The sequence below is a fragment of the Triplophysa dalaica genome, chromosome 23 (assembly GCF_015846415.1).
Source record: "Triplophysa dalaica isolate WHDGS20190420 chromosome 23, ASM1584641v1, whole genome shotgun sequence".
Lineage (NCBI taxonomy): Eukaryota > Metazoa > Chordata > Actinopteri > Cypriniformes > Nemacheilidae > Triplophysa > Triplophysa dalaica.
The window spans coordinates 15,476,229-15,494,387 of record NC_079564.1 but is presented as its reverse complement, the minus strand read 5'-3'; the positions used below and the strand labels follow the sequence as shown (position 1 = coordinate 15,494,387).

The 18,159-nt window shown below is 37.4% G+C and overlaps 1 protein-coding gene across 1 annotated transcript in view; it reads left to right on the top strand.

Moving 5' to 3' along the window:
* The window catches only part of ofcc1 (orofacial cleft 1 candidate 1), a 46,775-nt gene that overhangs the window by 16,503 nt on the left and 12,113 nt on the right, over positions 1 to 18,159 (top strand). The window contains exons 6-9 of the mRNA XM_056738810.1: positions 5,715 to 5,945; positions 8,977 to 9,229; positions 9,583 to 9,746; positions 13,449 to 13,608. Coding sequence (XP_056594788.1) covers positions 5,715 to 5,945; positions 8,977 to 9,229; positions 9,583 to 9,746; positions 13,449 to 13,608 — 808 coding nt within the window. The remainder of the gene's footprint in view (positions 1 to 5,714; positions 5,946 to 8,976; positions 9,230 to 9,582; positions 9,747 to 13,448; positions 13,609 to 18,159) is intronic.

The following is an 18,159-nucleotide window of genomic DNA, read 5'->3' as shown; positions in this document are numbered from 1 at the left end:
TGTGAATGTGACATTCTTGTATCTGATGGTTAATTCTGTTTATAAGACATATGATCATATGAAAAACAATAAATTGTTTCATGACACATGACCAATAATGTTGGTCTATCCTAAAACACTGCTTGCCTTTTTTAAAAAGACTTCACTGTCTTGAATATCTTCAAACTACAATATAAAATTAGTCTGTAGATATAATTGTAATGTAAATAATAATATTATAGATAAAATGGAATAGATCAATAAAAAAACATATTGAATGTATGTTATCGTGTCTACATTTGTATTACCTTTGTTTTACATTATTATTCAATCACAAATTATTCATCATTTGAAAGCTAAAACACGCTTTTGTGTTTGAACATTTATGTTCTAAACTTGTTTTTCCAATCAATAAATGTGACGACAGTTTTCATGTGTCTTGTTATGCTGTCAATCTCTCACATTGCTGTTTAGTGACTTTATATCACTCCTGAGGTTTGATTTTGTTTAAATTCAACAGACACTGAACTGAAATTACCACAATACATCTAGAAATACTGAATACATAACAATTTGGAATGGTATTTTTTTACGTGCCTGTATATATTATATTTATACAATTTGTTAAAAGTGTGCTTTTACTTTTTCTCAAACTTGTTTTTGTACACTTGTTAAAAATGGCACATGGTGGCTTATTTGTGAGTGAGAAGAGTTTGTTGGTCAAATTGTGAATGGTTGATATTCTTATGGGTTAGGTGTGTTTGCATCTTGTAATATGGAGCAGAATTTGCTCTGACAGCAGTCTGCACAGATTTAGTCATAGAATAGTGGGTCAAAACCTGCAGCTTTTTGGGTGGCATTCAGTGAATATTCTTCCTATCTCATACTTCTGATCTCCATGTCTTGATGTAGAAGTGTAATATAGTTTAATATTAGTTTAATATAGTTTTAATACTTAAACAAGCAAAAACTATTTGTGGTGTGTTACTGTCTGTCAGGCTAGTCTTACCTTTCCTTTTTTTTTGTTTATTACATCAAAATGTACAGCTTAGCAATCAGTGCTGACTCACATGGTCAGGAAATGTGCTGTTCAAGTTCCATTTGCAAATTACCTTCCTATCTGTTTTTAAGTAAATTAGGTTATAAAACATTGCAGACACAATGCTTTAATCAAGAGTTAATCGTATTGTTTAATGTTTTGTAATGTGTGGGAAACTGACCCCTGTGCTCATGTCATTTTATTACTGTCGTACATGCTAAAACATTAATTGTTCCCAAAGTTGATTTCTTTTGGTAAATGAAATGGTAAACTGCATGTCATTTCTTTGTTACTTTATTTATTTTATCTTACATTGGTTAAGTTCAATACATAATAGACTAATATCTTTTTGTAGAACTGATCTGTGCAGGATCGTGTTTGTTTATTTGCCATTTTCAGCGATGCATTTATTCAAGATCATTCTCATCGATGACTCAATTCTTGCAAAATTCCAGCACTGGGGCGCGTTCAGCCATTGTAAAAGAAGCTTTGTGTTTAAGTCTTGCTCAGTTATTAACCTGTGCACAGTCGCTGTCGGTGGATTCCAGCTGCATTGAGACACTTATATTTCCACTGTGTTTATTGCACCCGACGGGTCTGGACATTACCATTTTTGTTTCCCTACTGACAGATGCAGCTATAGCTTATAAACACGCTTTACTGTTGGCTTGAATATGCCTTCCTTGAGCACCCAGGGTGTATCGCAGCATTTAAACATTAGAGCCAGAACACTGGAGGCATAAATCAGTGTGTGTGTGTGTGACGTTCATACACTTCACGATTCTGCTTTTATAGAGACTCAAGCACTTTTCTCATATGTAAGAATTTCACTGCATTAAAAAAGAAGCAGTTAGCTATTAGTCAAACAAGATCCGCTAATTAAGTGGAACACATTTTTTTCTGCATTCGATTATGTTAAAGCACCCCAGTGCCCATCTCTCCTCCACTCTCAGCTGCAAATAATTCTGATAATTTGGCAGTGGCGAAATTCCTATTCTAATTATGAGGCGTGTTATAATTCTGTGGCGGAATCAGGGGGCAGTAATTCTCTTTTACTACACCCCAAATCCCCTTTTGCTGCCTTTTTCTCAATGAAACACATTTATGCGTGTCTCGCTCTGCCAGAAACTGGTAAATTAGCTTTCTTATAAAAGCGCGAGATGTGAAGATAATTACGGAAAAACAAGGCAAGATGTAAATCTGTATTGTGTTGTAAAAAATCTGCGGAAAACAGGACGTGAATGCTCATCTCACAAGGCCGAAGAGAACAGTATCTGAACGATGCTGAAATTATCTGTGGCTTTATGGAGAAAGAGGCCTTGGGTTAAAATATGGGGTGTATAGACAACACACTAATGAATGATTATTTATTATGTGCTTGGGGGCAATATATAATTTGCATGTTGATAAATAACATCATTGTTGACACACCTTTGAAGATGAAAATGATGGGTACACTATGAATGTGCACATGCTTTTTTTAGTACTGTTCTGTGAAGCGACATGTAACATTCCAAAAAAAGACCACAGCACTTTAAATGAGCTGACATCAAAGCTGTTCCTCTCACAGCAAACTCTCCGCAAGAAGTGTAAGAAAACTTTGAATGTACCTAACCTTATGGCTTGCTATCAATCACAAAAGCTTACAGCTATATTGAGCCCATCACACACATTCACATGCATCAGCTGGGGTAAGGGTCTCTCTGTGTTCATGTAGTGTGCTTCAATTTGAAATCAGGATATAAGGGCCTCATTGATAAAATGTTGCGTAGAAACCGTCCTAAATGTTATTTTACGATCATTTCTCAACGTGCGAACATGTAATTCATGGAACGAATTTACGCACAAAAATACATGTGCACTCCCTATCAGAAGTGAAATCTTTAAATCGCAAACTATCGTGAATTTGAGTACAGCTGAGCAGTTTTAGATCTCCGCTTTTTAAAAATGTCTAATTAATATCATTGCTAAATGAAAAAGCCCCTGGCAACATCCAAATCTTATACAAGCGGCAGGAATGGCTTATATTTCCCAAAACCTGCAGCACTCGGACAAGCAAAAGTGCATACGTCTGCTCAGACCTTGACGTGGCGCAAAGCACTTTTCAACATCAAAGACCAGTTTTATAAATATGAATGTTGCTGTCGATTTTTGCGTACGCACTTTACGATCAAATCTGTTGGTATGCATGTTTTATACATGAGGCCCCTGTTCTCCACACGAGATCTGTGATATACAGGTATGGTTACTCTAATACAGTTTTCTAGAGATGTGACAGAAACAGAGTACCTCATTTGGAAAGGCCTGGATAATGGCTTCAAAGCGAATAATGAATTCTCCTGGGTAATAATGATACCAAAACGGATAGAGATATCTGATTTTTCCCTGCAATCTATACACAAATTTTATATGCATAATAGTATATTTTTAATCGACTGAACTATATTTATGAAGCTTCATTCACATCAGCAGCAATAGACCACCCTACGCATTTTTTCTATCAGAGTTTTGTGTTTCCAGCGACACGAGTGACAGTAACCGTTGGCACCTGGGAATGGGCATGTCCAACAAAGTGACAAAGTTTAACTTTATGCAAATGATCAGAAGCTTCATGAGTGAATACCAATTAAAATTCAAGACAGTGGAGCTCACGTCTTTTGTCCGTTACTGCAGTGGCTGAAAATTTGTGTATAACGGTTACTAGGGCAATCAAAACATGAAATATTCTCATAGCAAGAGATGCAAAGGTAATCATTTTTTTTTCATGAGCTCAGAGCAGCGTATACTAGTTTTTATTTTTGCATGAAACTTACACGCTTTTGCTTTAGCCAGACCAAAGTATCTTAAAAGACAACTTTTTTTGCCTCCCTTTCAAACAGTCTTCGAGCTTGAATTTTTATTTTATTTTAGTCTCTCTTTCACACATTGTGTGACTCAAACTGTTCTCTGATGGAGGGGGTTGAAAGTGACTCTGGCACATTTACAAAACAACCCCTTTGGTCCAAATCAGAAAAAAAGTGACAGCAAATAACTTAATTCTCTAAATAAAGAATAAGTCCAGCGGTTAAGTGACTCCAGATTTAAAGCAATAACTAAAGGCACAGATAGTTCCCAGAGTTGCTGTGTTTTGCCTCAGAGGCATCAGGCCATAAATCAATCGGGCCCCAGCGCCCAATGCACGTCATAACCTGCACATCTCTACACCACATTGCTCGTATTGTGATGTTTCTGAGAATTGTTTTCCTGTAATGTTCCGATTGCTATAATTAATGGTTGATCCAACATTTTGTCTGTTATAGGTAATTCAGTCTTACAACGAATTAGTCCTTTGATTAAAAGCTTATTTTTTTATAGAATTTTGAGAGTGGTTGGCAGGGTTTTACTACTGTGTGTGAAGCAATTGATTATACAAGTACTGGGACATATATCGCCTACTGACACGGTACTGAAGTTTTGCCTAAATGTCTCTGTAGCTAAGTTAGAATACCATTGTGCTAGCAATGCAAAGTTCATGCGTTCAATTCCAGAAAACACACATTCTGATGAGAGACATGTATTTATAGTTATATGTAGTTTACCCAAACACGTCTTATCCCCATTGAATCCCATGGTATTTATTTCCCCTGCTATGGATGAGAACTTTGGTAACGGACATTTTCCCAACATCTTCCCTTGTGTTCAGCAGAAGAAAGACATTTATACAGGTTTGGAACAACGCAACGCATTCATTTTTTAATGCTAAATACTATTTAGGACAGATAGCAGTCTGGGATTAAGCATAAATACCGTAAATTCTGATCTGTACACATGTGGTTTGGTCTCTTCTTCAATGTAGAGCATACGGGTTTTGATAAACCATCATAACACCTTCCCTAAACTATCCCCATGATTTAAGGTATCTTTTCTGTCTATAGTACAAACAACTAAAATGCAAACACAACGGATGTAAATATAAAAAAGAATCCTAAATATAATATGTTATTATTAAACTAAAGTAATGTTAATATACTGTAGATTAAATTTCAATATTGAAATTGCACAACACATAGAAGAAAGACATTTCTTCATATCTTTTATGTAGCCTTTTGACATTTCGCATAAAAGCAGACATCACACTACAATCCATTTAAAACATACCTCAAGAAATGGACATAACAGATTTAACAGAATAACAGTTTTGTGGCAATAACAGATTTCACATTGTATTAGTGATTCTGTGTGAAAAGCCCGTCTGCGCAGGCGTCTAAAAATACATCGGTTCATATATCATGGATACATTCATTAGAGAGAGGACCCAAGTCAGGATTTATTTGCTGCTGTGGCGTAATGCAGCTTGACAGGGGGGCTTCTCTGACACATTAACTCTATCTCGTGTGGTATGGATGTACAGAATACAGTTTTTTCACTGTGGTATACAGCAAAGAAGAAATGTTGTAGATGTTACATTTAATGTTTAAATGTATGTTTCCAAATCTGGAAAACAGACTATTTTTTCTTTAAAATATTAACAAAGTAAATAATTGCAAATTTCTTTACATTTTTTTTTGCCATATAAGTCAATTCCGTCTATATATAACAGGGATCCTAGCAAACTAATATTTTCAAATATGAATTCAAATGGAATTATCTTTTTTGTATTTATTTTTCTAACAATAGGCCTTTAAAGTGAATATCACATATGATGTGTCGTTAACAGATCTCAGCACCACAGTCAGCAACGCTCTGTCACACTTTGCTGTGGCACAGCAGAGAGGATGCGTCTGATGCGGCGTCTCCTCCCATCACTGCTCGATCTGTCCTGGCATGCTCGAATGTCCAAGACCAGCCTGAACCTAGCACTGTTCACCATCATGTGGTTCCCACGGTTGTACCTGCATTACTGCGGCCAATGGCTCTACCTGCAGACCAAACACATCCCCATCAACAGGTAACACACATGTCTCAAAGCTCATTGTTATTCAAAACACACAAAACATGCAGATATATTCAGGAAGAGGATACACTGACCTTTACAAATGTCTGCTTAAAAAATAAATTTGAAACACACACAAACATGCATAGGGGTGATTCATGCATTGGTTTGGTTGGTTTGCATGTGCATGTATATTTATGCAAACACTTTTACAAGGCTCATTCAACAACCTCAAGATCAAAGATTATCATCAGTTTTGACATTCAGTCAAATGGATCTAATAGTGTGCATTATTCGGAAAGAATTTATTTTTTTATTGTCTGGACACTTTCATTATATTGTTATCCCTGTGCAATTTTGCATGTGGTGGTAATTTAATTTATCATCCAGAAGTCGTTCTGTAAAAATCCTCACACACGTTAGCTGTTGCCAAACAAGTCCGGGCATTAAATCACAAAAAGAGACGACAGAAGATGAAAGGAATGTAGAGGAATCTAGAGAAGAACAGAAATGAGTGAAAAACACAGAGACGGGGTCACAGGCACATGACATGTTCCACATGTCTGTCCGTTTGTCCGCTGCGAGCGTTTCTCTTCAGGGCTGGTGACCACAGCAGTGGTCAGAGATCAGCTGCAAACTGACAGCACACACACGCACGCTCACACGCCCCACAGTCATTAGAGTCTCTCTCTCTCACTCTACCCCACGCACATTTCATTACCCCCAGCATTCTCACAAATACCACCCCCCACTACTCCTACACAAACACACACGCAAACACACACACACAAACACACTACAACATCAGCACACAACAACACAGGGCGCCAAATGAGTTCCACCCGTCTACACAACAACATGTGTTTGGTGGATTTTATTGCACCACAAACATGTGGAAAAACTTCATTACCAGCACAGGTCCTGCTGTAAACGCTAAAGTGAGTTGTGTTAGGTCGGTTGATCTGTTGACGTAATTTACAGCACAGGAACCTGAAAAGTTTTATATTTGACAAAGGAATATAATAAGGTTCAGTTACGTAAATGCAATGTCAATTCAAATAATTAAATTAAATTAAATATTAAACAAATCTTAAAATATTTGACAGCAAAACAAAAAGTATTAAGACAATCTTAAAGAAACTTGATATAGCATCAAATCAACATATACTATTACAAAATAAAGGTGTTTAAGATTCTTCACATACCATAGAAGAAGGAAAAAATTGGTTCCACAAAGAACCATTCAGTAAAAGGTTCTTTAAAGAATCATATCTTTCATACATTTTTATCATTTGAAAACCCCTTTTTTGAATTTTGAATCAAATATGAATTGCACACACGTCACCCCTCTCTTCATTAGGCTACATTTGCTCCCTATGGTCACTCGCATCAAATACAAAGCTGTGCTCTTGGCCTACAAGACCATCACTGGTTCAGCACCCCTATATCTTCACTCGCTAATAGAGTCCTAGGTACCCGCCAGATGCCTGCGCTCTGCAACCAAACAAAGTCTTGTGGTGCCATCCCAAAATGGGAATAAATCACTCTCACGTACTGTACCTTCTCTGGATCTGTTCCACATTTGTACACGGTACTGACACGGTACTGAAGTTTTGCCTAAATGTCTCTGTAGCTCAGTTAGAATACCATTGTGCTAGCAATGCAAAGTTCATGCGTTCAATTCCAGAAAACACACATTCTGATGAGAGACATGTATTTATAGTTATATGTAGTTTACCCAAACAGATCTTATCCCCATTGAATCCCATGGTATTTATTTCCCCTGCTATGGATGAGAACTTTGGTAACGGACATTTTCCCAACATCTTCCCTTGTGTTCAGCAGAAGAAAGACATTTATACAGGTTTGGAACAACGCAACGCATTCATTTTTTAATGCTAAATACTATTTAGGACAGATAGCAGTCTGGGATTAAGCATAAATACCGTAAATTCTGATCTGTACACATGTGGTTTGGTCTCTTCTTCAATGTAGAGCATACGGGTTTTGATAAACCATCATAACACCTTCCCTAAACTATCCCCATGATTTAAGGTATCTTTTCTGTCTATAGTACAAACAACTAAAATGCAAACACAACGGATGTAAATATAAAAAAGAATCCTAAATATAATATGTTATTATTAAACTAAAGTAATATTAATATACTGTAGATTAAATTTCAATATTGAAATTGCACAACACATAGAAGTACCTTCTCAACACATAGAAGTACCTGTACCTTCTCTGGATCTGTTCCACATTTGTGGAATGATCTGTCTGCTGCTATAAGATCAGCAGATTCTGTAGCCATCTTTAAGAATCGGCTGCAAAATACATTTCTATAGTCAACAGCTGACCGTCCACCGATTAGTTCTGACTTCTATTTCTTTTCTACTCTTTCTATCCTTAAAAAATAAACTCAGCTTTGTATACTGTCCTAAATGCGACCAGTTTTTACTGCACTTATGCTTTTTGTTGTCCTTATGTTGTTCCAATTGCTAACCTCATTTGTAAGTCACTTTTATAAAAGCGTCTGCTAAATGACTAAATGAACTGAATAAAAATTGAATCAAAACCTGAAAATAAGATAGCAAATAAAACATTCAAAACATACATAATCAATCATAGCAGTATGTAAATGCTGGATAGTAGAGCGAAAACAGAAATGGGCTGGTTGGGTGAAATGAAGAGTGGAAGCACGGTCTCAGGTAATGGCTGAGAGAGAGTCATGAGCAGAGAGATGATGGTAGATTAGGAAAGACATGAGGCTTCATGTTAATAGACATATCTGTACTTTTTACTGTTGTTGTTAAACATGATTTATTTATTCGCATTCATCCTAATTTGTATCGCTGCTGTTACTACATTCACAATTCGATTACATGCTAAACATTTGGAAAGGATGTGTCACGTGCACAGCCGCACATGCATCAGTTAATTTCTTTATTAATGCAGATATCTGAAGATTTTCTCATTTTTAATATTCTAATATAATATTTCTTCGAAACGAGATGAATGTGCTTTCATGTCTTTGTGGGGGCAGGTTCGGGTTGGGTGCGCACACGGTGGATCTGGTCTATCAGGGCTCGCTGCTGTCTACCCTGGAGGAGGTTCTGCTGGTGCTGCTGGGCCCCTTGACCTTGAGTGGAGTTGTGCTGCTGCTGCTTCTGATCAGATGGGGCTGTCAGCTAGCGTTTGGCTCACCGCCCTCCTTCCTGTCAAAGTTTATCATGGCTGCCGCGGTGTGGACAGCGCTGGACCCTCTGGCAGTCTTCGCTGTGGATGCCGTCCTGGGGGTAAGTCACTTAAAATTTGGGGGACACTTTTGCACTGTAAATAGAAGTTTCGCATTATCTTAGCAAAGTCACTTTACATATACAAATGCGTGAGGGAGCAGGATTGAGATGATTGAACATAGGAGTCAAGCTTATTAGTGGAATCATATTTACAGATTATATGTACACAGAAATATGCCCGTAAAGCAAGTGTTTTTTATTGAAAAAGGTTGCAGTACATGCAATCGTGTGATACTTTTGGTTAAACAGGCAAATATGATTGAAATTAATCTCTTCTCACGTGTGCATCACAATCAAGAGTGTGTGCATTCAGTCATAGAGATGATACTGTCTGTGTGTTTGTGTTTGCTCAGCGTCTGTCCTACAGCGCAGATTATCCGTTGGCAGATGCTGCCAAACTCTACTGGCATTTCTACCGAACTGAGCAGTCGGGCACAGCGGGCATCATCATCACCCTCTTTCTCTATGGTGTCCATTTTGTCCTGTCTGTCACCATTCTTTACATATATATCCTCAGGTATAGTACCTTTAACATATACAGCAAAGAATGTTAGCATTTTATTTCTGTAAACCAGCTGGTGGGCAAAATGGGTGCAAAACTCATCTTTAAAGCATGCAAACAACACTGTATATTGGACACATTTACATTGCATTGTAATACCTGAACTTTTGCAGCAGGAAAGGAGTTAAAGCTGCGAGGAAGAGGCCGAGATAAATATTTTGTAGGACTTTCCCGAAAGCTGAAAGGGTAGAGTTAAGAAGTGGTTGGGATTATTTTTTGCTAGAATCTGTGTATTTCCCCACCAAGAATTAAGATACCATTTTCTCTCTTTAGTTATGTTCTTTACTGTCAACTGTCAAGAGATTGAGTGACCTTCTTGGTGGTAGTGTCAAAAGTGTTACAACACTGCAGTCCACGTGAACCAGACTCTGAAATTATAGTGATGTATTTTTGGATGTGTAGCCCCTGGAGGACATCCATTCAATGAAGTCCGGTCCACCAGCACAAAAGCATCATAAACAGGCCCTATCAAGAGCTTTCCGCTCATTACCGTCTTCTGACAGCCAAGTGTTGATGTAATGCACTTTGATGTTATACTCTCATGAGGTTAAAGACTGAATATAAAAGATTTGACAAGGATAGGAGATAAAATCACTTTGTTATGGGTGATAGACTTAATACTCTTTGCTTTTTCTGAGTGTATTGTTTTTTCTATTTTAGCAAAATAATAAGGAAATAACGCTTAAAATTGTGCAGTAAGAAAATAAATAAGGTGATTTTTGATTTCATATTTACCTTAAGTATTATGCTACTGGCAAACAAATTTAACAAAATGTCATTGTCAACCTTTGATCTTAAGACTACATTGGGCCAAAAAGTCCATTTGCCAAAAATCTGCAATTGTCCCTAATTTCAAGCACCGTCCCAATTTGAAATATTTAAGTCTACTATCTCACACACTGTAGCTTTAAGGTCTGGAAATATAACAAAGACTCAGAAGTGTAACCGGCAGATTTTTCACTTATGATCGGAGAGAAGAGCTTTCATCTTATTTCTCAATGGTTGGGCTTATATTACCACACTAGATGGGCAGCATTAAGTGTCAGCCACAGAAGCGAGTGATGTCTCTTGCCAGTGTGGAATGCTCCAGAATGGCAGGGTTGGCGCGGGTTAAAGCTGAACAGTGGCTGTGTGCTGTGTGAATGTAGGCCAGCAGTCTGATTGTGAGTAGGCCTGCTCATTTTATGGGTTATCTGCTTCCATTCGCTGTGTGGAGAAAAGCACTGACACAGTGCCTGACCTATTTCTAAAATAACGCCCCGGGCTAGACGTATAGATAGAATGAACTGTTATCCGTTTTTAATTACATTTAAGCAAGCCCCGATTCACTGTCTGCAAAGCTTTTTTTCAATCTGATCACTAACAAATATATAAACACAATCACACAACATTTGACACTGGACCACTATGGAACATTTTATTGAGAAAGAAGGAAAATTAAGACCCAACGAGTATTAATATGACGTTAGAACAATCATTTATAGCTATACAAAACAAGTAGGAAAAGCCAGCGTTCTCAAGACACCATTCAACTGCATGTATAAAAACTGTATTTTTAATTGATAACTAATAATAAAATTGTACTTGCTAACAGCAGAATATTTCAACCTGTAAATGGTAATTGTTGAGAGTAAGCTCAGCAGAAGCAGTGGTCCACATTTCAGCACTAAAGACAGTAGACCCTCTAAGATACCGTTTAAAGTAAGCATTTTATTTATTATTTAAAAGGATATTTAGGGTCTAGTTTGTCTGAATGTTGATCCAAAATACATCATCACACGAAACCAAATCTAGTTTACTTTCTGTTGTTTTAAGGAAAGATTGATGGTTTGAGTGGATGACTAACCGCATGGAGCATCTGGATCTGTATGTCTAGATGCCAAATTCAGAAATGTTGGGAATGTGTAATAGAAGTAAATTTCAGAAGTTTCTCATTATTTAACATAATGCACATTTGTTTAAATTGTCTTTACAGACGCAACAAGGTTGAGATTCTCTGAGACAGAGAAAAAGTTATGCGTAATGTTCACTGCAGACAATTGCTTAATAAAGAATACAATCAGTTTTTTTGCAACCACTCCCGGAATGTTTAAAATCTCTTATTGAGCTGTACTTTATTCTATCATAACTGCAAGATACATAATTTTAAAGGTGTTCATTTGGGCATTTGGCTTTTTTTGCATTGGCATCAATGTAGCCCAAACACAGCGCATTATAATGTAAGCTCCAACCTGGCAAATTATTTTACGTTGCTCAACATAAATGGGTTGTGTTGATATCTTCGTGTATGCTTACAGTAGATCCGGAATGTACATGGCATGGCCAGTTAGATATCACACACTTTTTTCCCTTGGTTGGATGATAGAGCAATACATTTCGTAAAGCGCTACCGCTCTCTCGCCTTTATACATTGCGTGGTAAATATTAGCACTTTCTGGAGCGCTCATTACCCTCTGAGCAAGAAAAATCTCTTCATGGCGGAGGGTCAAGGGGTTTTGAAGAGAAGCCAGCTGTTTGTTTTTATGGCAGCTGATTCATGCAGTGAGAATGAGAGCCGTCTGAGGTGCTGCAATCAATAACTGCTCTGTTGTGCTCACATGACTCAAGACTACCTCATCAGACAGACGCTCAAATGCATCTTGATGCTGCGTTTTGAAGATGTCTCTGAAGAACCTTGGGATCCAAGCATGCACCTTTCAACAAAAACACAAGCAAAGAAATCACCTCCACAACCGTATTATTTTAGCATCTCCAGATCCTTTGATTCCCAGAGTCAGCACTGATAGGGAGAGAAAATAGGCTTTATTTTGATACACTTCAGAGATTTCAGATTCACTAGAGATCCATGACGTCTTCCACTCGAGCACAATGAAGGAGACACGAAAATACTGGAATTAGTTAACCAAAGTGTCAAAACTCCTCAGTTACGTGGTCCTTGGATTGTGGACTAGAGTCACTTCTGTTATGCCAGTTGACATTGACAGGTTGGGCTGAGCCGAAGCTCATCAGAATTTCACTTTGTTGGAAAGGTCATACTGGCTGTTCGTCAGATGTTTAAAGCCTTGACGGGTAAATGACCAGGATGTGACACGCTGGCATTCAACGGTGTGGACTCTCTACTTCTTTCCTAAGATGTTGAAAACAAGCTCTTAAATTAAGATTTTCTCATGAAATACAAACACACAGTTTCTGTTTCATCAACAAAACCTGCATAAAGCATTATTACCATTTTCATTGAACACTCTACGAAGAATCTCTTTCTAAGGTGCCCTGCAAAAGCAAAAGGCACAAACTTCCTTTTTGGTAAAATAGAGTTATTGCATGGATTAGTCTCTTAAATAAAGACTTTAGAAAAGAATGGGTTGAAAGCCAATGAGATAATATCAAATAACAACCTTTTCTCAGTTCCACACTCTAGCGAGTTAAGGTGTTTTGCCTTTGTAGGACTATTCAGTAGATTCATAAGTGGTGCCCTAAGATATATCACACACAAGTGAAAGAAAAAAGAAAACAAATGTAACAAATGTAAAGACTTTGACGATAATGTCAGATATTGTCAGATTTTTTTGTCTAGACAAAAGGAAGAACACAGATATAGATGTACAGTATAACCCTTTTCATTGTATGAAAAATTGTAAAACATTCTATTATCTTTAGGCTCCACAATGACGGCAGACTGTTAGATATCTACCATCGCCTCCACAGTGCTGAGGGAGCGTTCTTCATTCCACATGACATGGAAGTCTCCAACCAGCAGCTCAATTACATTGTAAAGAAGGCAGAACAATGGAGAGGCTTCAACGGTGAGAGACGCAAGGTGAGTCTTAGTAAGTAAGGCCAGATATCATGATTGTAGTGGTAGTGACGAGCAATCTGCTCCAGACCTCAGAGAGATTGTCTTCTTCATCGCAACGCAAAATTTGACTATCGCACTGCTCAGCTCAAGTCTCAGGCGTTTAATTGGATTAATGGTTGTATTAAAGAAGATGGGCGAAATAGCAGTTGATACTAATGCATCAGATTGCCTCTGGAAAAGATTTCTGGTGTCTGATGGTCCATAAGATTCCTGTTGGCGTTTATGAATAAGTAAGCCTTTGTGATGCTTTTCAGACCATCACACTGACTTCATGGTAAACTGTTCGCTCAGCTTTGTAACATGCACTATAATTAACATAAATGGATATAACATTATTTTTTTTAGTTACATTTATGAATGCCAAAAATTTGTCACATTGGTTTTTAGCTAGACTAATTAGTAGGGGCTAATTATCCAAAAAGCTTGATTAATCCAAGGAAATCAATTTCCAGCAATATTTCATTAAGAATAAAGACCACTCAATCAACAGAGACATGCAGGAGGACACACACACACTGACTTGGGTGGCAACTCCTCTTGTCGTTCTCTTGACAAAAAGAGCTGTCTATTGGCTGTCATTCTGTGATTTCTTTAAACCATTGACCATTGCATGCCTAATGTGTTTATTTAGATCTTGACAGTGTTCGTGTCTCGTATCATTTGCAATGTCAGTGCTATGAATTCGATTCAGTTTGTAATTAAGAAAACAGCATCGTTTTCTAAGAATCTTCAAAGTGTTGGACTATAGCAGCCTTCATCCCTGAACTGCAGTCATAACCTCCTCTCTCATATTGGCCCTAATTTGCGGTTATTGAACTGATAAAATGCTAACACATTAAACACATTTGCCAGCATGATGAAAATTTAGGGTTATTGCATTTCACAATTTTTACATTATTCAGGCAGACAATTTTTCATTTAAATAAGACGGTCTAGGACATTATTTCATAATTATTGTGGCAATTTCTCTGTGCAAAAGGGGTCACTTTCCCAACTCAGCACAGACATATCCCTATTAAACTAATTTGCCTACATGCAAATTTTTTGTCATTTTCCCCTCATTAACTATTTATCAACACAGTAGCAAAAGTATATGTTGGAGGGGAGGGAGCAGCCAGACAAAGCTGAAACTAATATTTTGCAACTCTAATGATTTTTTGCATCCTTAATTAGAAAGAATATGCTTGATATGATTAGGTCAGGATGTAGTAGTTTTCATTAAAAATAGATTTCAGAAACTGTATTCCAAATGTTCCCTCACAATTAAATAATGAATCCGGCACATTCCTTATTATGGACCCAATTAATATAGCAGAAAGAGGCGTGATTTTAATAACAAGAGGCCACGAGGCCTTCATTAGCAGAAAGTGGGGGCGGAAAGCGAGTCGAAAACATTTACCGCATTTACACCACCCTAAGATACTAAAAACTCCAAAACTATGAAACCAGTCAAAGTTTTTGTATATTTTCTATGAATGGCTGCAGTTAACACAAGTGTTGATTTTCAGAAATGCATATTAGGCTGTATTAATACATGGCTTCTGATTTGCATAGACATTACATGTCCATGCAGTTTAGTAAAACCCCTGAGGAAACTGACATTTAGTATTAAATATGATTTATATTGCATATCAACGTGTATTTGTGTTAGGTATTGTAGCTGTTTGGTCGTACAGCTTCTAATTCGTGCATAATTATTATACATGATAGTTTATAACATTTTATGAGTTAAAAATAGATAATAAATATTTATTACCATAAACCATAAATTTGTCACACCATTAAATATGTTTAAAGGCCTTAATAACTCACATGGTGATTGTAGAAGTATCTAAAAACATAGGCATAATGTTATAATCTGCACATATATCTTTGTCTAAATTATTGATGCTAAAAAGTAGTTTTTATCTATATTTTGACAAAAAGCTATTAATTATTAAATAGATAAAATATATTTTTATCGTATTTTGATTTTCAGTTTTGACACACTGTCTGGTTATAAATCTTATTATTTTGGCTTATTTCCTTCCAGGCCTTCCACGTGATCATCATTATTGTGTACATGTTTAATCATTACATTGTCATAAAAGCATCATAAGCAAAGACTGCAAAACATGATAGGTTAAAATTGGACTATTAAGTCCTTCATTATATATATTTTTTTACTGCTGCTAAATCCCATTGTGCACTATAAGTGGTCATTCATTTGGTATTCACGAGAATTTGAGTGTGATTACAAGCACATAGACTTTATATTCTGGCTGCACTCCTATAGTGTGTATTTCTACTGAAGGGGCCTTAAGTCAAAGCTTGCGGATAATGAGCTCATTCATTATGTATAGGCACTGCTGCAGATGGACCTCATTAATTGCATGCCGTCACCTTCTTGATTACTGTACCTGGAAGGGAGGTGCTAATGTCTGGCGTGCTTAAGCAGGTAACGCAAACTGTTTTGTCACTGGCCGCGTGACAGTGACAAAGGAGTCCAGCGTTGCCGTAATCTTCACCGTAATTCACCAGAACGTGCTGCTAATGGCTGCTGATAGCCCTGGAGATGTTTTCGCTACTGAATCGCATCGAGATTTGCGCTCCGTCGTGCTATTTGTCTCCACATGTCTCCATAATGTCTTTCTACGGGCTGAATTTAGGGAACACCCAAGGTGCTTTGCAAAACAACTAACGGGGGGCCCAACCTGTCGCAAGAATGCACGCATTGAAGATCTAATGACGAACAGACTGCACCCCCCACCACTCATCTTTCTCTCTCTTGCCGTCTGTAATTATTAACCGCCAGTTGCGTGGGACCTGTTCTCATACTGTTGTTTTGGTCTAACTTTGACAACACATTCATCAAGGAGAATTGACTCAAAACTTGCATTAGTACAAATAATGACATGTATCAGTGTGTGATATTTTAAAGTCTAATATTATATATTTGTTTTGTTGGTTGTGGACAGTGCATTGAGCAATATTTTTTACCCCAAATTAAAAAATCAAATTCTGCTTGAAGACTATGAGAATTGTTATAATATTTGTCCATTATGAAATAACATAACATTTTATTTCCTCCAATATTGTTTTGCAAAAATCACACTCTAGGTATTATTATGTACATTTATAAGGCATTTATACACCATGGCAGTATCTGTTTAAAAACATTGCTATTTACAGTTAGATTAATTTTAAAGTAAATTATTGTTAGAGTAATGCTTGATCACATTAAGGCTATCGGGAATTACATGAACACCCAAAAGTAAATGTCTATATTTTGCTTAGTGTCATTTGTGATAAATAAACAAGTTCTCCCAAAATTCCCAGCAGCAGTTGCAGCCACAAAAGCTCACCTGCTGACTAGCAGCCCATGACCGGCAAGCTCCGGAGACGTATAGGCCACAATAGGCCTGAAAAGGCCTCAACAAAAACACCCAAAACAGGAACATAAACATAGAGATGAAGGAGGAAGCTGCTCACAGTCTTTCCTGATATGGGAAGGGTCACGGGAAGGCACCTGCAAACCAACCGTCCCACCCCCATTCGCTTCGCCGGCCTGTTTGCTTGCATTAGCTCTGAAAGCTGCTTCTTCAATTACAGGGGGCTATTAGTGGACAGTGCAGTGAGGCTGCCAGGCCCCGGGCTACAGCGCCACACACAACTCAATACGACATGACTGCAGAGGGGACATGCCTGCCATGCAGAAAAGGTCAATGACTTTTAGTGGGCTGCAATGTGCGAAAATGCTGCAGTTGCACAGCGGCTAGGGAAGAGAGAGAGCAGGACAGAGGCCCTGTCTGGATTTAACAGGCCCATGGAAGCACTTGAAATCATTTTTGGCTATCTCAATCATTCGCAAACTTTTGTTGACTTGTCTTTAATAGCACTTTTATTTTGGTTTTGGTCAACAGATTTCTCTAGTAAACTAGTTTTTCCTGGTAGATGCCATAACTTCATTTAAGGAGCAAAAAGCACTGTTCTCCGTTGACAATTTTTCAAAACTATACTGTATTTTGATTAAATTAAACATTTGCAAGCATATGAATTGCACATATTATATTGTATTACAGTTGACTTTCCCTGCCTGCTATTTTAAACATCATAACTCAGGATTGCTGCTAGTCAGGAGTTTAAAAAGATCAGATTGCCGTCAGCCGCTGAGATGTGTAAAGAAATTTAATTTTTACTAGTTATGGTCCAGCTGATTCAGCTGAGCTTGGAAAAATACAGGTCCTTCAACTTCTTTAAGTGCATCCTGTAACATCCAAGCAACTGCCATACAGATAAATGCCAATGAAAAGATCTCTTTTAAGATGGATGGGCAATCAGTAAAAATATTATCTTAAGAAGTGATGAAAAGTTACTTCAGTCACACACGATGAAAACGTGGCAGCACTATGATTGTTTTTTTTAACATGCTTGTTTTTCACATACCATGCTGGACATTGGTTCTATCAGACATTTCTTTTAATTTTATCCCAACATATTGCACACAGTCAGCTGTCAAAACAATTGCAGCTG